The following is a 24,602-nucleotide window of genomic DNA, read 5'->3' as shown; positions in this document are numbered from 1 at the left end:
CATTGAGTAGAAGGACTTTCCTTCCTAGGTCTTTTTGCTAGTGAAATGACAGGCTTATCAAAAATTTACCCCCACCCAAAAAAAAGAAAAGCTGTCCCAAGGTTATATAAAATTCTTTTTTTTTAATTCTTTTTTTCAATTAACAGGCATTTTTCTTTCCCTCCTCCTCCTACTCCACTGGATCAAAGGAACACTTTTGTAACAAATACGCATATTCAAGCAAAACCAATTTCCCAGCCTTTTTTTTCCCCTCTCCTTTCCCCTCCTCTTCTCTGCCCTCCCCGCTTCCCTTTTCTCCCTTCCCTTCATAAGTAAGTGGTGCTGCTGATCCAAGAAGAATCTCAGTCCCCACCTTTGGTTGGATGTGTACTTTTGGCCGCCCCTTTATGTTTTCATAACCCCTGCACCCCTGGAACTTCATCTTATTGTGTGTGTTGTGTGTCCTGGACCAAGGCTCAGAAATCAGGATCAACCTTGTCTAGAGTAGACACAGATGAGAGGCTCTGGTCTCCCTGTCTTCTCCCTCCTCCTCTTCCCCTAGGGCTCCATCTTTGACTCTTTGTTCTGAATGTGTCCCCCACCCCCATCATAACCTGTTCTTGAACTTAAATAATAAATGCCAATTTATGACAAAAAAAATTCCCACATTGATCATGTCCAAAATTCCTTATCTTGACCCCATTACCTCTCTGTTGGGAAGTGGGTAGCATGCTTTATCATCTGTCCTCTGCAATCAGACTACAGAAAATTCAACTTGAAAAAAGTTTAAAGGAGGTTTAATTAGTGTCAACCTGACAATTCTTATACTCATGAAGGATATGGAGAGTTAAGCCCCTTGATTTTATACAGAAGGAAACTGAGGCCAGGGCACATAAAACAGCTTGCCTTAAGTTGCACAGCTAATGAATAGCGGAGCTCAGACTTGAAAGCAATTCTGTTCCTTCTTAAATCCATGGTGTGTTCACTAAACCTTGCTCCTTCCTTCCAACTGGAAAATTAACAACAGCCAGATCTATTGTCTTCCTTTTCAAACCTAGATAAAATGTTAGTCTGGAGAAATCCAGAATGTACATGATCCTTAAAGCCGCCCCTTCAGGTGGCCACAAATGGTGTTATTTGGAAGTCTCTGTTGGAAGGGCTTAGGGAAGGAGCAGATTGTGCCCAAAGAGGGTTCCCCTTTTTCCTTCAATGCCCCTGGGTAGCAAAGCAGTCATTGACTAGTTGGCAAAGTAGAAAACTGGGGACTGTACTGGTACCATGGTACCATCACTGACAACACTCAGTGGGAGGAAACTCTGCTGGAAACTCAGGAGTGGGGCCAACTGAGAGCTTGGTTTTAAGAATAGAGCAGGTTCTGACATTCTCCTATCTCAGTGTTCACCAAGGGCAAAGGGGGATGATAGATTTGGCTCTTGCTAGCTATTCATTAGTTGTGTGACTTCAAAGCAAGCTGCTTTACCTGCCATAACCTCAGTTTCCTTATGTGCAAGATCAAAGAGTTCAACTCTATTATATGAATTCTTATGTTGTACTTAATTAGACCTTCCTTAAACAAGTTTATTTAAAAATTGAATTTTATATGGTCTGGAGCAGAGAGAAAGCCCCCCCTCATATCGGCTGTATCCCCTGTGGCAAACTTAAGGAGAAACATTTGTAACAGTTGTACAAGATGGGTTGTGATTTGCATTGTTGGACAGAGTACTCACATCGATGAGCTTACAGCTCCATTGGAATATTGGAGTATGGGGTATTCCCTCCCCTGACAGATTGCAGCCCCTCCATGTTTTGATAGTCAATTTTATGTCTGAGCTTCATCACAATAGTGGCCAACCCGGTGGTACAGTTCTCTGATCTTGACTTGCTTCTTAGATGACAGATGAACAATCCATCCCTAGGCTTATGCTTGTGCTCCATTGGAATGGCCTTCCAAGAATTCAAGAACACCATAATAGCCAGGCATACCTCAGGGAGATCAAAAACAGAAAGAAGGGTCCCATACACACCAAAAGATTCAGAGCATCATTTTTAAAAATGGAAGCGAAGAACGGGAAACAAAGTAGATGCCCACTGGTTAGGAAATGAATAATCAAATGGTGGTGCGTGAATGTGATATGTGTGCCATAAAAAAAGTAATGAATGGGAAGGATTCAGTGAAGCATGGGAAGCCATCTATGAACAGATGCAAAGTGAAATTAGCAGAACCATGAAAGCAATATTCATAATAATTTCAACAATGTAAATGGCAAGAATGAAAACCCCAAGCTGAATGTGGTAATGAAGCTGGGCCCTAGAGAAGAAGGGAGAAAATGTACCTCCCTCCCTTTCTTTTAGAAATGGGAGACTATGGGTATGGAACATTTCGTAGGTTGTCAGATTCAGTTGATGTGTTGTTAGTTTGGCGAACTTGCGTTTTTTTGTTTTTCTTCCTACTTCATTCTTTGTTGGGATGGATTGATGAGTATGTAGAGGAGGAATATATTTGGAAAGGAAAGTAATATAGAGGCAAAAAATTATCAATAAAACATGTTTAAGAACCTGAGGACATGTTGCTGCCACAGTGTGGTACTAGAGGAAGATCTTAATCAAGGAGTTATTTTTAAAAGGCAAGAGGAAAAACCACACTAATCTCCTAGCACCCAATATGGTACCTCGCATGCAGGGCTGTGCACAAAAAACGTAACAAATAAAACCATATGCTGTCTGTCGTTCAGTTCACTAAACATTCTTGGGGTTCAATGTTTACACGACCCTGTAATAGACTTTCTGGTGGTAGATGCAGACCCTTCCTTTTAGGCATTAATTCTTCAATAACAATTCTAAGGGGATGGGAACCATTGCTCCAAGCAGGATTTTAGGAACTATACTTTTGTGGGCAGCATGCCATGGCAGATGGAATGCTGGACTTATCCCACTTGTGATCGTCACCAGCTGTGCCTCTCTAGGACCCCTTTACTCTGGTTCTAAGGTGTTTATCAGTTCAGAATGACATCTGTGGCTTCTGTTGCCTTAAAAAAGAGGGATGGGAGCTCATGGGAAAAGGCCTTTAGACAGATTTAAGAGGCATCTAGGTGACACAGTGGATGGGGTATTGAACTTAAAATCAGGAAGACCTGAGTCCAAATCCTGCCTCACTTACTCACTAGCTATAAATGGACCCAGTTTCTTCATCTGTAAAGTAAGGATAACAATCACACAGAGTTGTTGTGATAATTAAATGAGATATAGATATATGTAAAGTGCTATGCAACCCTCAGAGTGCTATATAAATGCTACCTATTGGTGTTTAGAGGTAAGTGAACACTCTTGGGAACAGAAAATACCAATAGTTTTGTGATAAAAAGAATGTTGGACCTTGAGTCAGGAGAACTGGGTTTGAATACCCAATCAGCTCTTTAATACCTGTGTGATATTGAGAAAAGTAGCTTTGTCTTAATTGGATTGGGGTTTGGATTTGAAAATCTCTAAGGTGCTAATACTCCTCCATGTCTACAAACCCTTTGCTAGCCTTAATAAACCCAACTTTTATTAAGAAGCCAGATCTGTGTGGTTTTGTTTTTGGTGGATTTTTTTTCCCAAATCTGGAAAGCTCTACACATCTGATGTTTGCCATACTTATCCTGAGCTTCTCCAGAGAGATGCTGTCTTCTGGCAGGAAAAGATAAAAATGAAGGATACCAATGAGTCACTAACTCAGCTATAATAAACAGTGATGCAATAGCCATCTGAAAAAAAAAATGGTGGTGGGGCAGATTTGAGCCATTGACTGTTATGTTGTCCCAGGTTACAGCCGGAATTCAATACAGAAAATATCTCTTTGTGGGTGTACTTCCATCTCTCTGGGATTGGCTAAAAATATACTTTTAAAGAATAAAAGGAACTGAGGATTCATGCAGACTCAGAGATACAGCTCCACTTTAGGTAACCACAAATCCATGTGTTTATTTGCAATGGCAGACAGAGATTTTACCGCCAGCGTCAGGCCTCCCTTTCATGCATGGCTGTGTTGAAAAGACTGAGTGGTTTCCAACCTGCTGAAGGCATTTAAAGACACTATGGCCATAAATTAAGCCATACATGGTGTCCAACATACCACCTCCTAAACCCAAGGGGATCTGTGTGAACAGCTCAGAAAGGCCGTCACCACTTAAGGGCTGTATTTTCATGGCTGACCTGGAATGAGAGGTGATGCCTTCCATTGTGACCCAATAAACAAAAGGAACTTAAAGGTTGCTCTCCAACTCTAACTTCTAGCCATCCCACCCCTCACCCCAGTGAGCACACAGAGCCTATCCCCAGCCATAACTCCCACCCCACAAGAACAGCACGACTGCTTTATAACACCATCTGAAAGCAAACACTGTTGTTATTTTTTTCCCCCTTGCTGGGACAACTCCTAACTAAGATGGATAAATTGTGGTCAGGACCTAAGCAGGTTAACTAGTGGTCATCATGGTGGTGGTGTTTTTGTGAAAGAAAGAAAGAAAGAAAGAGAAAGGGGGGGGAAGAAGGACGAAAAGAAGGAAGGAAGGAAGGAAGGAAGGAAGGAAGGAAGGAAGGAAGGAAGGAAGGAAGGAAGGAAAGAATTAGGCCCAATTGGACAAAAACATTTGTAATCTAATACCAGTTGTAACAGAAGGCAGATGTTGGAATCTCATGGGTTTCCTTTATGAATGGGTTTTAATTGAAATTGAAGGTGAAAAATGCAGATTACATTCTTAAGTGTTATCATCATCATCAATATGTTAAAACAGTAACATCTGAACAGTGATGCATCTAATATTTATACACTTTCTAATTTTAATTGGCTAAGAGCAATGAATTATCAGATAGATATTTACACAATCATTTCAAGCCACAGTCAAAAATAAACACCCTCCCTCAAAACAGAACGAAAAAAGACCCTCCCCCCCACAATATATTTTCTCACACTGTTAAGTCTCTTTCTTTTCCCCCACATATTCTTGTAGACCCAGAGTCTTCTTAAGTTATTTAGGAACAATTTCTCAATGGAGATCCTGGACCAGCCCCCCTTTTCTCTTAGTTCCATCTTAATTTTTACAGCTCTGAAACCACATAACCAGTGTGGTCTCACCATCACAATAGAGTCCCGAATGATCAGAATAATTTTCTGTTTCTCTAATGTGAGGAGATGTGAACATCTCTAAAAATAAGCTGCAATTCATATCAAAATAACAATAACAATAATAATAATAATAAAATTTCAGTTCCACAGAACAGTTTCTTCAGATCACTGTGACAATATTATAAACAAGTTAACTTACTGATAAGATTCTTATGGATTTCGGTAAAGAGGTACTGATTAGTTTTGATTTCTTTTTTAGCTGCTTTATAAACAAGGATTTTTTTTTCTTTAGGTCAACTGGTGGAAGAGACTTTCCCCATCCAGGTTAGAATCTCACTTGACCCCAGGGAATGCCGTGTGAGAAACCCACCCCACCCCCAAATGCCCTGGTTTTCTGATTTATGTCTTGTTGTTAGTAAATGGAAACCATGACAAAGTTTACATTAGCAGACACATTGACATGCCCCAGCCTATAAATATTCCACAACAGAAAATAGTGTCATGAATTCATCCCAAGAGAAACTCAATGTTTCTTTGGGACTTTGGAGAAAGTGGTAGGGAAGGAAGCCTGCCAACGCAACTCTCTTTCACCGTGAGAACCCCAGGTGAGGGACGACGCAGGTCTTACTGAAACTGGGACATTGAGCCCTGGGGAATGAATGAAGAGATGGGAAAATGGAGGTCACCCTGCTGCCTGACAAACCTGGAACTGGTTCCGTCCCAACAGGTAACTTGTCTTCATGGTCAGTTGTGGTTTCCTTATTATGAAGGTGGCCGAGGATGAGTTTAAAAGCCCATTTTCATAGTGGTTCATAGAACGTCCTGCCTGGGACATAGATGCGTCCTTGAACTTGACCCTTTAAAGTGTCAGTTGGAGCTTCGTCATGTTCCTTTGGTGCATGTTGTGGTGACGCACTAACTCATCTGAGCGGGCAAATTTTTTCTGACAACTGGGCCACCGGCAGCTGAAGGGCTTTTCACCTGTTAATAGAAGAGACAGTCAGGTGTGCAGGCAGCTGAGGAAGCGGACACATGCACAGTACCAAAGACAGGCCCAGCATCAAAGGCTTGGGTCAAGTCATGATAAAGGAACAGAAGGAGCTGCCATGGGAAGTCATCGGATCACAGGATTTAGGGCCAGAAGGGACCTGAGAGGTCAGCTAGTCCAATGCCCTCATATTACAGGTGAGGAAACTGAGTCCCAGAGAAGGGAAGTGACTTGGAACTGGAAGGGACCTTACAGGTGATGAAGTCCAACCCCTCATTTCACAGATGAGGTAATTGAAGACTAAGGAGGTTGTGACTTGTTCAAGGTCACACGGATAGCAAGTGCCTGAGGCCGAATTTTAATTCAGGTCCTTTAAATTTAGAACTCTTTCCACCAAAACTCCCTGTTTTTCAGAGGCAATATACTCCAACTCTCTCATTTTAAGTGAGATATAAGTGACTTGCCTAAGGTCACCCAGGTAATAAGTACCCAAGCTGGGATTTGAATTCGTTTCTTCCGACTCTCAGAATTACACCACGAAGCCCACTAGTGGGCGCTGTCTCAGGGAAGGTCTTCAAGAAAAAGCTGGATGACCATCTTTGACCAGGCTGTCAAGTATCATAGACTACATTGATATGGTGATTAATAGAATACTAATCTATTGCATTTCTAGCCATTATCATTCGACGCAGTAAGGAGTAGCCACTGATGCTTGGACACTAGATGAGACACTAGATGGCCACTGAGATCCCTTCCAGCTCTGAAATTCTGTGATTAGTTTGGGCTCCTTTCCTGAAAAAAAGCAAGCTTAACAGGAATCAGAAAAGTGACATGGCCCTAATGCCATCTGACGGCACATTCATAGAAATAGGGTATCCAGGACCTGGGACGTGATAGCGCCTCCCCTTTCCTCTGCCTTGATCAGATCCCATCAGAAGTACTGTATTCAGTCCTGGGACTGGGTAATCCAAAAGCTGTCAGGACTGGAAGCCAGGCCATATGAAAACAGATGGAAGGAACAGTGATCACAGGAGATAGATTCAGACCTGGACCTCAGTCATTCTCTATCCAACCCCCCTCCCTCATTTTACAGATGAGGAAACTGAGGCCCAAGGAAGTGAGGTGACTTGCCCAAGGTTACACAGGTAGTAAGCAGCAGAGCTGGGATTCGAACCCAGGTCCTCTGACTCCAAATCCAGCATTCTTTCCACTGCACCACACTGGTGATATTTACCCTGGAAAAGAGAACACTTAGGGGGTACATACTCTCTATTTACAAATGCTTAAGAGTTTTCATGGGGAAGAGAAAAAGGTTTTGCTCAGTCTCAGAATTCGAGTAGGACCAATGAATAGGAGAAACAGAAGTGGATTTCAGCTCAATGTAAGGAGACATTTCCAAACACCTGGGCTTTGACGTATCCAAAACTGGAATGCGCTGTCTCAACTCTATCCCAGGAAGTGAGATGGCTGCTTCTCAGGGATAAAGTATAAGAGAATCTTATTAAGGGATGGGCTCAAGGAGATGACCTCTGAGGCCCTTCCTATCTCTGAGATTCCTGTGTTTTCTAGAGAGATCCTTAAAATGGAGAGACTGAAAGAGGCTTCCAGAATGTCAGGTTCTAAACTTTTTGGTATTCATAGATGCCTTTGGCAGTCTGGTAAAGCCTGGTGAGCCCTTCTCAAAATCTTATTCATGAATGCATTAAATAAAACACATAGCTTTACAATCAAAGAGATTGCACTATAATAAGCAAAATAAAAAAGTCTATAGGCCCCCAATTAAGAACCCCTGCCAGAGGAGAAATATGTGGATTGGAATATTCTAATTAACAAGATACATGGAATGGTCCATTAGCTCCTACCCTTTAAGATTCAATTAAATGCTGATCAAGTCCCTAAAAAACAAAGGTAACAAAATAAAATCTTAATTAGTCAGAGGACTTGAGGAAGAGGAAAGCTCTGGTAAATAGAATCACATCTAAGCTGAAAATATCTTTGTTTCATCCCGAATATGAGGATCCTTGATATGGGAGGAACCTTAGGGATGATGATTCTATGCCAACTCACATCTGAAGAAAGAAACTTAAAAGAAAAAACTTTGTAAAAACCGCTGGTTTTCTCTCCTGTATCAGTAAATAGAGTATAATGAGCCTTGCTGAACCTTTTCTTGGTAACTGAGAACTTTGCAGGGCATGGAAGAAAATAGATTTGGGAGAAATAGGGCTGGATTAAGGTATTTGTAGCCTCTCCGGGGACTTCTACACTAGCCCCCTAGTGGATACATTTTTGTAAATGCATGTGATTTTGCAATAGAGATCTCAAAAACTCCATCCCCTGAATTAGTTCCATAGAGAGAGCAGGGAATGACCAATGGATAACCTATATGATTACATTGGTATCTTCTTCTTTCAAAAGATCGGTAGAAAGTTCCCTATAATGTTGGGCAAACCACCATGGCAGATTGATGGGAAGATACGGAGGAGAGCCACACAGGCTGGGCAAACATTTAACTCTTCCAGCCAGAATGAAAAAGTCCCAGTAATCTCCAGGGTTCTGTTTATGTTAGTTCTGCTTAATTGAAGTCTTGCTTTATCAAGCTTTGCCTCAAACTCTCTAGATCAAAACTTCTCCCAACTAAAGAGATCTCAGCATGCCCATCCAAAGGGTTGGCTACATAAGATCAATGAAATCCCTTCTTTTCCAGTTTCTAAAAACTCTCACGTGCCTTGCCAGAAATAGAAGAATAGATTGTCACTGTATGATTAATACAAATGCTACAGGAAATCATTCTGTGGACCATTGGAAGGACCTTGGAAGGCCACCAGTGGCCCTAGTACTCTCTGAGAGCATCACTCATGTTGACTGTCATAGAGGAGACATCTGGGATCATCATATTAACTAGATTTTCCTACTGGCAATAGTCACTTAAATATTACTTTTAAAGGGCTTATAATTACTACAGACAACTTCATGGCTACTCATGGGAGTAAATTAAGCACCTTGGAGAAGTTTATTAATTCTTTCTAGCCCCTAAGGCGCTCATTCGGTGCATTAGATTTTGTTATATATATGGAAGGGGAGGGGAGGAATTCAATTCCAGAAACTGGATGTGGATACAAGCCAAAAGAGACACCAATCACTATGGTGTTCTAGAGCCTTATTGACTATTGCTTCAATTTTCCACCTCTTTCAACGTGGCAAAAATGTATCTAAGTAAAGTATTCTTTTTGGGTCGCAAAAAGAATCTCTGCTAATGTCAATTATCTCAGTTATTGAGGCTATTTTCAAATGAAATTATCAACTTAATTTCCAAAGGCATCCGGGAGAATTTTCCCTCTCTCTCTATGCTAGGTTCTCCCCCACCATATGGCAGTATATCCAGAAGAAGAGAAAGCTATTCCAGAACCTGCCCCAAATGTCCAGAGTATCCCAGAAATCTTAGTGCAGTTATTTTAAGCTATTAAAACTTAAAATTTTGCTAAGAATTTTGAAATACCCTGCATGTATACAAAGAGTAGCCAAGTGAAATATTGTATGCATGGTGTTGGACACTATCCGTGGGAACTCTCTGCTGGGTCAGGGCAATCTGAGTCTGCACACATATCCTTATACCAAGCATGGTGACATAGGAAACAAGGAAAAGAGAGAGGCCTTCTGGGACCTTGGGACATCATTTTTCCTTCATTAGCCTTTCCACAAAATGAGGGGGATGGACAAAATTATTTTTAAGGCTCTTTCCAGCTCTAACTCCTGTGACCCTGTGATCCCTAAGCATCTCTGTGGAAGACAGAAATGTGCCTCTTCTCTGACAAAGCCAGCCCTCACTCTCTTGCCATTAGAGGGGAGAAATCAGTGATTTCAAGGTGAGTAACTGAGGGCAGTAACATGGGTTATGTGAGATCCTGTATGAAAATCATAATGCACAATGCTAGTGTAAAGGCAGCTAGGTGACACAGTGGATAGAGCTCTGGGTCTAGAGTCAGGAAGAACTGAATTCAAATTCGGCCTCAGACTCTTAATAGCTGTGTGACCCTGGGCAAGTCACTTAACCTTTGTTTCCCTCATTTTCCTCAACTGTAAAATGGGGTTAATAATAACAGCACCTACCTCGCAAGGTTGTTGTGAGGATCAAAGGAAATATCTATAAAGCACTGCTCACAGTGCCTGGCACAGAGTAGGTGCTTTTACCATGTTTATTCCCCTCCCTTCCTTTCCCAAAAGAAGAGCTATCATTATTGTTTCTACAGGAAAACAAAACAAAACAAAACACATATACTGGTTTGTGAAAAGCATTCCTTTTGATGGAATATAAGAAATAATATAAAACCCATGTTCTTGACCATTGGGTCATGGTATGGAAAGAATGTTGGGCTGGAAATTAGCACAGGTAGGTTCGAGTCTTAGCTTCGACACTTAGTGGCTGTGTGACCTCGGACAAGTTACTTTATTTCTCTAAGCCTTGTGTCCTCGTCTAAAAAATGAAGAGGTTGGACTCCAAGGCCTTTGAGCTCCCAACTAGTTTGAGGATTCTGTGATCTCTGCTGTTGCCTCCTATTTCCATTGTACTCTAAGGTTTACAATATATTTTCCTGCCAAAAACTATGAAGAGAGTATGCAGTATTTGAATTATTACCCCCATTTTACCAGATGAGAGAAACCAAGTCTCAGAGAGGAAAAAGCCTAGCCTAGCATCACACAGCTAGGATTAAAGTCAAGATCTGAACTGTCCTAATTCCAGTTCCAGTACTCTTTGCACTCTACCATGCTGCCCCTTAGAAGGAGCTCCCTGACCTTGGGCCAAACGCTTAACTCCTCTGGACCACAGTTAACTCATCTGTTCTGTAAGGGCTAAGTGACCTCTAAGGTTCTTCAGGGTTCTAACATTCTATGATTCCATCAAACATGTTCCATCAGCCTGGAAAAATTATTCCTGGCCCTAGGGCAGTGGCTACAAGCTCTCTGAAAGTGAGCCAAGGTGGTTCATCTCTCCCAAAATAGAGAGAATGACCTTAGTGAGATCAATAAAGAGAAGTTATTGGGGGAGAGTCGAGGTATGTTGCTTTTCCATTGAAGTTGAGCATTGACTAAAAATTAAATGGGGGATAAAATTTGATTTTGAACAAGACTCTCTTCTACCTCTTCAGAGATAATCGATTTTTAAATATACAGGGTGGGAGCAGGGGTTCTTACTACTCTCTGCTTTTTTTTCTTTCCTTGAACATTTCAATGAATTGTCATTTTCCTTGGGTTGGATTAAACCTGCCTGGATTTGGGTCCCCTCTCATCACAAACAACTTCATTCCACATACACATCAAGAAAATAATGAAAAATAAATGTGAAGAAAAGTTTTACGCACTTGTTTTACCTGTATGAGTCCTGGTGTGAGTCTTCAGGTGGTCAGACCGGGAGAACTTTCTCTGACAGGTTTTACACTGGAATGGTTTCACACCTAAACAGATAGAGAGAGTCTAGTCCCAAACTGGAAAACCTTGGGGCAGAGCAAGGACATTAGGTATGTCCCTCACCAAGGTACTAGAGCTAACACCCACTGCTCACTGGAATCACTATTTATACCAAGCTCAAGAAGCAAATGGCTCTCTGCACCAGCCTTCTTCTGTCTTGGGAGCTAGGTTCCCAACCAGAAATGTTCAGCTTCTTCCCAGCCCCATAAGAACAGAAATATACCTTCAGAGTGAGTTTGGAAAGTGGGTCACAAGTAGCAAATTTCCCATCTCTAAAACCTCTCTCTGTCTCTCTGTCTTTGTCTGTCTGTCTCTCTCTGCCTATCTCTCTCTCTTTCTCTGTTTGTCTGCCTATCTCATTACTTCCAGATGACTGCTCATAGGACTATTATTCTGTGGCTGGGAGGAGAAATTGGGGGCGATTAAAATAATATCTTGGTTTTCTTTGTTTGAAGCAGAAAGCCAACAGAGATGAGAAACTTTAATGGAAATATTAAACAGACGACTGACTCATGACCTAATTCCAACTAGCAATATTCAGCATTAATGAGAGCCAAGAAAACATTCACATCCTGTCAAGAGCCGGACCTACAAACCTGTGTGTCTCCTTTGGTGTCTTTTGAGTTGGTCTGATCGAGAGAATCGCCGTTCACAGTCCTTGAAGTCACACTGGTAGGGTTTCTCACCTTGAAGAGGACACAGATTGTGCATGAAAAGTAATATTGGACATTGGAAACAGAGAGACAAAGGACAGTTGCCTCCATTGTGACTGGATAATAATAAATAGAAACAAGAAAGGCTTCTCTTATGGATGATATTAAATCTCCATTTCTGGAACCATCCTTATACCATCTGGATGACAAATCCAGATTCACGTATTGAAGGAAACTAAGATATTGGAATCAATCCAATTCAATAAGTATTTACTGAGTGACTACTATGTGCTAGTCAGTCAGCAAACATTTCTTAAACACATTATGTGAGAGACGGTGTACACGGAAAAGCAAAATTTGAAAAACAAAAACAGTCCCAACTCTCAAGAAGCACATAGTCTAAAAATGGGGAAGATGATATGTAAATATCTAGGTTCATACAAGATAGAAGTGTCTATCTTGTATCAACTTAAATGTGAACCTATTATAACCACTACCTCCGCCACCACCAATCCCAAGTAGCCTGTGCATTCCTGGAGGTCAGAAGCTGCCTTACTTCTATATTTACAACCCTAGAGCCTAGCATGATCCTTGGCACATAGTAGTTGTTTAATCAACACTAATTGATTGTTGGTTGATTGATTTCATCCACGAAACTCCTAAATATGGTTTACTAAATTGTAAAGGGGTTGTGACCAAAGGGGGGAGTGAAGGGAACAAGCATTTATTAAGTGCCTACTATGTGCCAGACACTATGCTAAATGCTTTACAAATATTATCTCATTTGACCAAAAGATCATAGAAAGCTGGAAGAGATCCCAGAGGTTATCTAATTCAACCTTCTCATTTTACAGATGGGGAAACTGAGAGCTTGAGAAGACAACAGGTAGTAGATAGCAGAGCTGGGACTTGAATCTGGGTCCTCTGATTCTTAAATCTGCATCCTCAGATACTTTCTATCTGTGTGACCCTGGGCAAGTCACTTAACCACTGCCTGCCTCAGTTTCCCCAACTGTAAAAATGGGGATATAACAGCACTTCCTTCACAGTGCTTTTGTGAGGATCAAATGAAGTAATATGTGTAAACACCCTTAGCAGAATGCTGGTACATAGTAGGTGCTATATAAATGTTTATTCCATCCTTACCACCACCAATGGTGGAAATGCCCACATTGACAAAATCCAAGATAAGGGGTTCTTGTTTATCTATAGACTTTTAAAATTGAGAGAGAGAGAGAGAGATGGTTGGATGGATAGACAGACAGACAGATAGATAGATAACTGTATTTCCATGTAATTGGTTTCCTTTGCAATCCTATGCATTTTATCTTATGCATTTGAAAACCAGTGTTTGGGGGGAGGAGGGCATGGTGTCTAGGCTTTCCCAGACTGCCCATGGGGTCCAGGACACAAAAAAAGGTTGAGAACTCTTCTGCTGAGTCCTCCAATGATAACAGCTGGCATTTACTCAGCTTTTTAAGGTTTGTACACATCTTAACATAGACTAATATATCACATGGTCCTCACAACCCTGAGAGGGAAATGCTATAGTCCTATTTTAGCCACATGAGAAAACTGAGGCTGAGATTGTGAAGTGACTTGCTCAGGATCACAGCACAGCTAGCAAGGATCTGAGGCAGGATTCCATCCCAGGCCTTCTTGACTCCACTGTACTATTCACATGATACATTGCATCCCTGCAAGAATGTTGTATTTGTCATCAGGAGGGCCCACATTGGTACAGAAACCTAACTGCATGACCCTGGGCAAACCACTTCCCCTCTCTCAGCCTCAGTTTCCCAATCCGTAAAATGAGAACAATTATAGCACCCATTTCAAAGAGTTGTTGAGCAGACCAAATAAAATAATATATATCAACTTATTTAAAATCCTTAAAACGCCGTTGAAGTGGTAGTTATGAGAAATTTTTGGCTTCTTCTTAACAGGGAAGATTAGGCGACTGGATTGTGAAACTGCTTTTCAAGGTCTGGCCTCAGTAAGTGAAGCCGTCTCCATAGAAAAATCAGCTCCACGAATGCCGGGAAGTAAGCTGGAGAGGCCAGCTCAGTGACCGCAGGGTCCTCCTGGCTTCTCTGTGGAATTCCCAGGCCTAAGAGGTGGAAAGCTGCAGTAGGACATGTCTATGGCTCTGATCACTTCTACGAGCCTAGGATTTTCCAGGAGGCTGTAAATGTCCGAACAACCTTTTTAGAAAATTAATTATGGGGAGGAAAAGTTGCTAACCATAGTAGCAAGATCACAGAATCACAGAATTTGAGAGCTGGAACCGACCTTGGAGTCATTTTGACCAGCCCTTACCTGAAGCAGGCATCCCGTTACAACAGGGGTTCTGAACCTGGCATTCATGGACCCCTGGAAGTCCTGTGGATAGATTTCAGGGGGCTTGTTGGCTTGGATGGAGGAAAAAATTACAACTATATTTTCACTGACTTCTAACTAAAACTTAGCATTTCCTTCAATTGTTTAAAAACCTTATTCTGAGAAGCCATCCATAGGCTTCACCAGACTGCCAAAGGCGGCCATGACACAAAAAGCCAATCAGTCGAAAAACATTTTTTAAACACCCTACTATGTGCAAGACACTGGCAAAGAAGAGAACTGATGAAGAACTTCTTTTCAGTATCCCAGGTGGCCAATAGGGTGAAACAGCATCATGGTATGTAGGACAGAGATAAGGACAGCATCTGTAATTTCATTGGGATAAGGACCTCCCAGAGGAGGAAACTCCCTTTACCAATGCAGGATGGCACCTCTTCCACAATTTATAGTCTGAGAAAGCTGCCAAAGCCACTGAGAGAAAGTTAAGTGACTGACCCAGGACTCCACAGTCAGTATGTATCAGAGGCTTAGCATAGCACCTGGCACACATAGTAGGAGCTTAATGTTTATTAACTCACTGGCTAGACTAGAACCCAGGTTTTTCTAGCTTCAAGGCTAGATCACAATCCCCTATACCACTCTACCTGTCTTGGTGCATATATATGTGCACGTGTGTGTGTGTGTATATATATAATAGGCCTATGCATGTGAATGTATATATATATATATATATATATATATATGTGCACATGTGAATGCATGTGTATATGTACACATATACATGTATATGGATTTTTTTCTTGAAGATCAATTGGTCAACAAGCATTTATTAAGTACTATATGCCAGATACTCTGTCAGGCACTGGCAATACAAAGATAAAATAGTACCTCCCCTCAAGAAGCTTACATTCATTCTATCTAGGGACACAGAAGAGAAAGGGAAAGAGAATAAACATTTATATAGTACCTACTATGTGCCAGGCACATGCCAAGTGTTTTTCTTTCTTTTTTTTTTTAGCAAATATTATCTCATTTGATCCTCGCAACAAACCTGGGAGGCAGATGCATTATCCCCATTTTACAGCTGTGGAAACTGAGGCAAACAGAGGTTAAGGGATTTGCCTAGGGTCACACAGCTAGTAAATCCCCAAGACAAGGTTTGAAGTCAGGTCTTCCTAACTCCTGGCTCAGTGCTCTATCCACTGCATCACCATGTACCCATATAAGTGGATACAGATATATATTACATACAAGGACAACATATGTACAATATTTGCAAGGGTATTTTGTGGGAGGAGACACCCGCGGCTGAATGAATCACCAAGAGCCTTGTAAGAGGCAGAGCTTGAGTTAAATCCCAAAGAAAACAAGAGATTCTAAGAGACGGTCTGGGGAAGAGTCTGGGTCAAGGCATGGAAACGCACATGAGGGATGGTTTGAAGGCCAGCATGGCTGTGCCATAGAAGGGAAGGAGAGTGATGTATAGTATGAGGCTGGAGAAGCAGGTTGAAGCCAATCTGTGGAGAGCTTTCAACTGTAGACAGAGGAGCTTTTCACTGACCCTAGAGGCAATAAGGGAGCCTTGAACCATCTTTGCTAAATAATGACATGTGATGGCTGAAACCCGCTTCCCTCCTCTCTGGAGAGAGGCGGGAGGCTCTGGGTGAGTGATGCTGCATGCACAATCAGGGAAGATCACGGGATAGGCTGGGTTTACTGAACTGTTTTCCTTTGTTACAAGGGAGGGCTCAATGGGAAAGGGAAGCATTGGAAAATAACTAACTGAAGTATTCCACCCACCTCCTGGTAGGGTGATGGACTCAAGATGCAGAATGAGACATAGATTTTTTTGGACATGGTCCATTCTGGAATTTTTCATTTGACTATGCACATTCATTACACAGGTTTTCATTTTTTTCCCCAACCAGTCAGGGGGAGGTGAGAGGGAGAGAAAAAAAAAATTAATTTTCTAAAATTTAGTTTGAAAAAGAAAATTACTAACATTAAAAGGCATAAATAAAATATTTTTAATTATTCTTAATTTCCAATTGTTTAGAAAGGAAACTCCATCTTTTGTATTAACATGAAAATTTACCATATCATCACTTTTCTAATCTTTATCCTCAAATGAAATATTTGCCAACATTAACATTCATTTGGATTGGTACGTGAGTTACCATTTCTCAAATGCTATTAACAAGTTTTATTATGAAGAATTAGGTGATCAAAGGTCTAGAATAGATCCATTTATTCAATAAATACATATTAAGTGTCTGCTATGTGTAGAGAACTATGTTGGGCACTGTGGGGAAAGACAATGTTTAGATAAGATCTAAAGAGATTCTTCTCTCTTGGGACTAACTTACAGTCCAGTAGAGAGAGACTCGGGTCCACGTAGCATTTTTTAAGTTTATTGTGGAGGTCTTTGAAAACGGAAAAGGGAGGTCCTTAATGACCAGGCAGATTGTGGATAGCTTCCTGGAAGAGGCAGCATTTGCTCAGGGCTATAAGGGCCAAGTAGGAATTCATTGAGCAAAGAAGGGGAGAATATTTCCCAGGAAAAGATGTGACCAAAAGAGAGGGCACGAGAGCACAATTTGTGTTTGGGAGGCAGAGACATGTTCAGTTTAGCCAGAGTATTCTGTGCTTGAAGAGGGATAATTTGAAACCGGGACAGGAAAGCAGATGGGAGATTGTAGTAGGCTTTGAAGACCAAGCAAAGGAATGTGAACTTTGGCAGGAGCCAAAAATGCCTTTGCACTAACTGTCCCCATGCCTAGAATGAGTCCCCTCCTCACCTCTGCGTCTTATATTACCCCTTATTTCCTTCAAGGGTCTATTCAAGCATCCCCTCCTACAGGAAGCCTTTCCTGATTACTTCAAAATTAGGTCACTCTGCCCCTCCCTCAAAGTTATTTTGCCATAGTTTCTATATATTTGATATTGATTTATTTATGTATACATTGTTCCCTCCCCTAGAATATAAGCTCCTTGAGGGCAGGTATTCAGTTAGTCAATAATTATTTGTTAATTGTCTGCTAAGTGCTGGGGATACAAAGAAAGGCAAAAAGACAGTCCCTGCCTTCAAGGAGCTTACAATCTAATGAGGGAGACAACATGCAAACAAGTACAAATAAGATTATAAAGAAGACAAATTGGTGATAATCAATAGAGGGAAAGCACTAGCATTAAGGGGGCTTGGGAAAGGTCTCTTATCTTTATTTTTGCATCCCCAGCACCTATTAGAATGGCAGGAGCATCGGATGCCCCAAATAAGTGATTGTCGAATGAATAAATGAACCACTGAGAATTTGAGGGCAGAGGGGACACATGACCAGATTTAGCAGCCTGAATACATCTTGCTTCCCAGCAGAAGTGCATTTAATTATTGATTATTGTTATTGTTGTTATTATTCTTATGGCAATACTGAAACTTTTCTTCCCAAATGGAAATGATGTTACTGATCCACCCATCATCAGTAGACTGTGGGCCTTGAATTGTGACTTCCATCACTGGGGGAGAATTTTTCCTACTCCAACCACATACTCACATCTGTTAAGGAATGTTAAGGGGTCTTCTGAAGCCTGTGGAAACTTCCAACATCCCTGTAGACCAACACCTCACATTTATGAAATGCCACAAACTAGCCCAAGAGTGTCTGTGGCCATGAGAGCCAACTGGCCTTTACACCAGGGAAAAACTTGACCTTGGCCTCATAAGTGTTGCATTCTCATCAAAGGGGATTATGTTAGACAGTCACGTAGCCTCTTTTAAAGAGAATTTAAAAAAAAAAAAGATATAAATACTTCCCAAAACACTCCACCCTCCTCAACCCACTCAAAATTTCTAATGGCTTACAAAGCAGAATTTCTCTTTGATAGCTCTCATTTCTTCTTTGCTCCTCAGCTGTGGCCAAAATGTTGGTCCCTCAAAGAAGGAATGGGCCAATGGGTGGCTTTGGAAGCAAAAACTCACTGACTCTCGAAACTGGAAAGAACCTCAGTGACCATCAAATCCAACTTGTATCTGAAAAGGATTTCTCTCTCCAACATCCCTGACAAGCTGCCCTCCAGCCTTTCTTTAAAGATTACCAGTGATCGGGAACTACCCTCCCCTAACAACATGTTATACTTTCAAATAACCCTAATTGCTCAAAAAATTTGACTTAGTAACAATAACAGCTAGCATTTCTATAGCATCGTAAGGTTTGCCAAGGGCTTCACACGTGTTATCTCCTTTGATCCTCTTTATAGAGCGCCAGGCCTAGAATCAGGAAGACTCATCTTCCTGAGTTCAAATCTGGCCTCAGACACTTCCTAGCTGTGTGACCCTGGACAAGTCACTTCATCCTGTTTGCCTCAGTTCCTCATTTGTAAAATAAGCTGGAGAAGGAAATGGAAAACTACTCTAGTATCTTTGCCAAGAAAACCCCAAATGGGGTCACAGAATGTCAAACATGACTGAAAAACAGTAAGGTAAGTATCTGTGTTTACAACTCTATGAAATAAGTGCTATTCTTATCCTATTTTACAAATGAGGAAACTAAGGCTGAGAAGTTACAATTAAGCAACTTGCCCAGGGTCACACAACTAGTAAGTGTCTGAAGCCAGATTTAAACTCAGGAAGATGAGTCTTCCTGATTCCAAGCCCAGTACTCTATCCACTACACCACCTAGCCACTCCTAAAATATGGGGCCCAGAACTGAGCACAATATTTCAGATGCAGTAGCACCAGGAGAGAGTCTAGTGGGACTGACAGCAGTATGGGGAAGTGAATAAAGCACAGGACTTGGAGTCAGGAACACCTGGGTTCAAATCCTACCTCAGATGCTCAGTAGTCATACGAATGAACCCCTCATTACCTCCATTCCTCATCTGTAAAGGGTTAGATTTGACAGGCTCCGAGGTGCCATCTAGCTCTAAATTGAACGCCTCTCTCTTCCTCTATTCACCCCTGTCAGCCCATCCTTAAACCTCTCAAAACCCTCCTTACTTCCCACTACAGAAATCCCTTGTTTCCTTCCCAGCATCCCTAAACCCCACTTGGATTCAGGTGTGAAATACTTATATAATGTTCTAAGGGTAAATCCCAGGATAAGAAGCCTTCATGGCGGGAGCTCGTTGCTGTCCAACATGGAGCAGCTCACAGTAAGAACCCCTAGGAGGGAGCTCAGATAAAAGTAGTGAGACTGACTTACCAGTATGCTTCCTGCTATGCATCTGTAAGTGGGACAGCTTAAAGTATCTCTTGTTGCAGCCTGGATATGCGCACATAAATGGACGTTTCTCATTGGTCTCTGCAGCTGACCTCACGATAGTAGGGGCTACCCCAGGCACTCGCCGGACATCCTGCAGTGACAAAGCCACAGGTTAGATGAAGTGTTACCTCTTGAAATACAACTAACGGATAGATAGGAACACCCGGGTCTGTCTCTGCACAGCTAGGTGGAGCCATAGTGCATAGAGCACTGAGCTTGGAATCAAAAAGACTCATCATCCTGAGTTCAAATCCAGCCTCAGACATTTACTAGCTAAGTGACCCTGGGCAAGTCATTTAACCCGGTTTGCGTCAGTTTCCTCATCTTTAAAATGGGCTGGAGAAGGAAATGGCAAACCACTCCAGTATCTCTGCCAAGAAAAATGGGGTCACAAAGAGTTAGACACAACTGAAACAACTGAATGACAAGTTACACCATGAATGGAAGAGAAAATAAACAGCTCTGACAAAATGATGAGCCAGGAAAGCTCCCAGTACATCATAAGTCCTTGCCTTCCCCTTCTCCATGGGAGGCAGTGATGTTGTACATTAAACATCATTGATTTGAAAAGCTATTTGCTTTTCAAAAAATGCTCATATTCTTTGAACTAATAATTCTTCTTTAGGAAATAACCCCAAGGAAGGAAAAATAGCCAACATTTCTATTTTGCTACCAAGTTTACATCATCTCATAATGACCCTGTGGAGTAGGTACCAATGGGTATTATTATCCCAAAGAAACAGACTCAGCCATTAAGTAACTTGTCCAGGGTCGCCCAACTAGGGTCAGAGGTGAGATTCAAACCCATGCTTTTTCTGACTCCAAGTTCAGAGCTCTTTCCTTGATACCATGATGTCCCTCAAAGTAATAATAAGAGGAGGTGAGGAAAAAAGAAATTTGTACGAAAAAAATATTCATTTGTCGTTTAGTCATTTTTTTTAGTCATGTTCAACTCTTCATGACTCCATTTGGGGTTTCTTGGCAAAGATACTGGAGTGGCTTGCCATTTCCTTCTCCAGCTCATTTGACAAATGAGGAAACTGAGGCAAACAGAGTGAAGTGACTTGTCTAGGGTCACACAGCTAGTATGTATCTGAGGCTGAATTTGACCACAGGAATTTGAATCTTCCCCACTCCAGGCCTGGCACTCTGTTCACTGTGCCACCTAGCTGCCCCTAGACAACCATTTTAAAAAACCTGTAATTTCATCCCTCCTCTCATGAGGAACTTCCTCTACCCAAGCACATCATCCCCTTCTCTGTGACAGTCTTAACTCTGTTAAGGTTACGTGACTTTCCTAGGATAGCACAGCTGGTAGACTTCAACCCAGGTCTTTCTGACTTTGAGACTGGCCACCCACTGCCAACCTCATTTACCTTCTTGTCCTGATCTCCTAATATAGTCTGTCTTCAGTTACCTATACATCTCCTTAATCATTTTACTTGACCTTACAGCTTTCTTAAAGTTGTTTATTCCAGGTGCAAAGCCAGGATTTTATAAATTCTCCCACATCTATAGGTCATCTTGCCTAATAGGGAGACACCTTAACTCTCTATTCCCTCTAATTCTATTCCCTCTATTCCTCTATTCGCTCTAACTTAATTTCCTCTAATGCCTAGCATAGACTTTTGCATATAGTAAGGGTTTATTTAGCTCAATGGAAAGATGGATGGATGAGTGAATGAATGATTGAATGAATGAATGAATGAATGAATGAATGATGTACTTAACATACACACAGTGCTTAAAAATGTTAGAATCTTGGGATGGTTAGAACTGGAAGGGCCTTAGAACACAGAACATCAGAGAAAGCCCTCAGAACAGAATGTTTTAGAACTATAAAACACTTTGATGTCTGAGACTGTAGTATACAAGAGATAAAAGAGACCTTACAGGGGTGGGGAACCTGCAGCCTCAAGGCCAAAGGTTTCCCAAAGGGCTGACCTTGAGCCCTAGAGGGCCACATGTGGCCTTGAGGATGAAGGTTCTCCACCCCTGCGGCTTAGAATGTAGAACATAGAATGTTAAAAACTGGAAGAGACTTTAGATTATAAAATGCTAGAGCCAGAAGGAACATTAGAGACCTTCTGGCCACCCTTCTCACTTTATAAATGAGGAAATGGAGATTCCAAGAACTCGACTGACCTTCTTTAGGCTACCCAGCTAATGAGTGCCAGAGCTGGAGCTAGAATCCAGTTCTCTATAAATCTGGTAAAGCATTTTCCCCACTATATCATCTTGACTTCCAAGTTATTTTCATGGGCTGCCACGTATTGTGAGATGCATGATCAAATCGATAGACTACCACAGTGTCTTGGCATAAGTAGCTGAGATTTCATGAATGTCACTTTTGACTTTAGAGATTTTGGTAGAAAAATTAAGAGATAAAGCAGTGCCATTCTATTCATTTGTAAAATTAGGGAGTTGCATGAGGTGATCTCTAACTACCACTAACATCCTATGATTCTATTCTATGATTCTCCTCCAGAGTTCTAACCATGGGCCACTGAAATTAAGCAGAGATGATTGGAAGAGAAGTCAAAGGAAATACTGTCCTTTCCTCTGATCCACAATAAATGTACTACAGTGATAAAATGGAGAAAGGGTTTTCAGTGGAAGGAGTCTGGAATAGTAAAGACAATCAGAAAAAAAAAACAACTGTAAGATCTCGATGTAAAATAACTTAGCTAGAAAATGAGGGTGTTCAACTAGATCATTCCTCATTCTCTCTCGGCTCTAAAATTCTATTATTCCATTGCCATATTCTTAACCTGGGATCCATGACTTTGATTTTTTTTCTATTTTTCAATATAATTGGTTTCCTTTGTAATACTCTGCATTTTATTTTATGCATTAAAAATTATTATTCTGGGGAAGAGTCCATAGGGTTTGCCAGACTGCCAAAGGACAGCATGATACACAGAAAAAAAAATTAAGAATGCCCAGATTAAAGAGTTGTAAGTTTTAGCACTGAAAAGTAACTTCAGTGTCATATTACCTAATCCCTTCATTTTACAGATGAGGAAATGGAGGCCCAGAGTGATTAAACAGTTGGTTTTTGCAAAACTGAACATATATTTGAGATTCAAACCCTGATTTTCTGACACCCAATCCAGTGACTTTTCCCACTTTGCCATGTTCTCCTACAAGTTGCTTCTGCTAATAGTGAATCAAGGAAACTACCCACCTCAACCTCTGACCTAGTGGTCATTCCAGCCCATTCCTGCATCTGTAGCAAAGGAAACCCTTCATCGGGGGTACAATTTACCCTTTTATATATTATACTCATAGATGGGAGTATTTGGGAATCTCTCAAGATTTCCTTGAGCTCCATTAGACTTTCTTGAATATGCAAGCGCAAGCTTTAAGCGCTTACTATATCATAGATGTTATTCATTATTTCATTCAGTCATTGACAATTATTAAGCATGTGACAAATGGGAAAGGTGTCAGACTTGAAGCCAGAGAACCATGCCGCTACCTACGTGGCCTTGGCCACGTCCCTCAGCCCTTGTTCCTCATCTATAAAATAAGGGGGTTAGACTAAATTAAGAAGGTCCCTTCCCACTCTAAAATCTGTTATACTATGCTCCTATGCTGCATCCACATAAGTGATAATAATACGACATTTTAAAGTTTACAAAAAACAAAAAACACTCTTCATGTATTATTTAGGTCTCCTCAGCAGAATGTAAGCTTCTTCAGGGCAGAAACTGTTAACAGCTTTTTTCTTTGCTTGCCCAGCATGGAGCACTGTGCCTCAAAGATGTTATAAATTTTTATTCATTTGGGTATTTTTAAACTTTAAATCTATGGTCTTTTGATCCTGTGTTTGACTGGTTATCTCATTTGAGTAGCTCCAAGTGCAGAAATTTCTTCTTTCCTTCCTTCCTTTCTTCTTTCCTTCCTCACTTCTGTTTTTATTCCTTCTTCCCTGTTCCTTCTTTCTTCCCTCACTTCCTTTCCTTATTCTTTTTTTCTTCCCCCCTTCCTCCCTCCCTTTTTCCTTCCTTCCTTCCTCACTTTCTTTTTCATCCTTTCTTTCTGTCTTTCCTCTCTTCCTCCCTTCTTTTCTCCTGCCTGTTTTCCTTCTTTCCTTCCTTTCTCAATTTCTTTTTCTTTCATTCTTTTTCTTTTTCTTTCTCTTTGTTTTTCTTTTTCTTTCTATATTTCCTTTCTTTTCTTTTTCTTTCTTCTGCATACTTTCATTCTTTGTCCTTCTCTTTTCTCCTTTTTTAAATTTTTTTTATTTTCTCTCATTTTCTGTCTCCTTTCCTTTTTTTTCCTTGACCTCCCCATTGCCTTGTACATAAGACATGCTTACTAAATGTTAGTTGTATTGAATTGAATTCAATACGAAGGAAGTGGTCAAATAGGAGTTTCTATACTAGATAAATGGATTATCTGGAATATCAGGGTCTATCTTACCCCATTGGAAGGCACAGCAAAGTGAGATCACTCTGTTCCATTACAAAGAAACTTCACTGGAAACATTAACGAGGATCTCTCAGCTGATGATGCCAGCAATTCCCTGGTCAATTCCCGTTATTCCTAATCTTGGGCATTGGTTACTTTGAAGAAAGCATCATATGTGTGATAGGAGTTGTAACAATAAGAGCCAGTTACAGCACCAACCTTTGGTAACTGTATTTATTTTTGAGCTGTTGAAAAGAGCCGGGGAGGCGGCCTTCAACAAAGTTCTCTGATTTCTCAGAAACTTTTTAACTGTTATTTTGCCTTGGATTTGTAGCTCCCTAGGGGCGAGTCCTTCCCTTACACTGGCCCATTGTTAGGGTAGCTCCCGCTGGACAGGGGA

At 41.1% G+C, this 24,602-nt stretch overlaps 1 protein-coding gene across 1 annotated transcript in view; it reads right to left on the bottom strand.

The window, feature by feature from the left end:
• Positions 1 to 4,738: 4,738 nt before the first annotated feature.
• WT1 (Wilms tumor 1) overlaps positions 4,739 to 24,602 on the bottom strand; it is a 66,551-nt gene continuing 46,687 nt past the window's right edge. The window contains exons 6-9 of the mRNA XM_027837839.1: positions 19,727 to 19,877; positions 12,131 to 12,220; positions 11,429 to 11,521; positions 4,739 to 6,064 (exon numbers count right to left, since the gene is read on the bottom strand). Coding sequence (XP_027693640.1) covers positions 5,943 to 6,064; positions 11,429 to 11,521; positions 12,131 to 12,220; positions 19,727 to 19,877 — 456 coding nt within the window. The 3' untranslated portion in view covers positions 4,739 to 5,942. The remainder of the gene's footprint in view (positions 6,065 to 11,428; positions 11,522 to 12,130; positions 12,221 to 19,726; positions 19,878 to 24,602) is intronic.

The sequence above is a fragment of the Vombatus ursinus genome, unplaced genomic scaffold (genome assembly GCF_900497805.2).
Source record: "Vombatus ursinus unplaced genomic scaffold, bare-nosed wombat genome assembly UNPS02014822.1, whole genome shotgun sequence".
Taxonomy (NCBI): domain Eukaryota; kingdom Metazoa; phylum Chordata; class Mammalia; order Diprotodontia; family Vombatidae; genus Vombatus; species Vombatus ursinus.
This window is presented reverse-complemented; position numbering and strand designations above follow the sequence as displayed.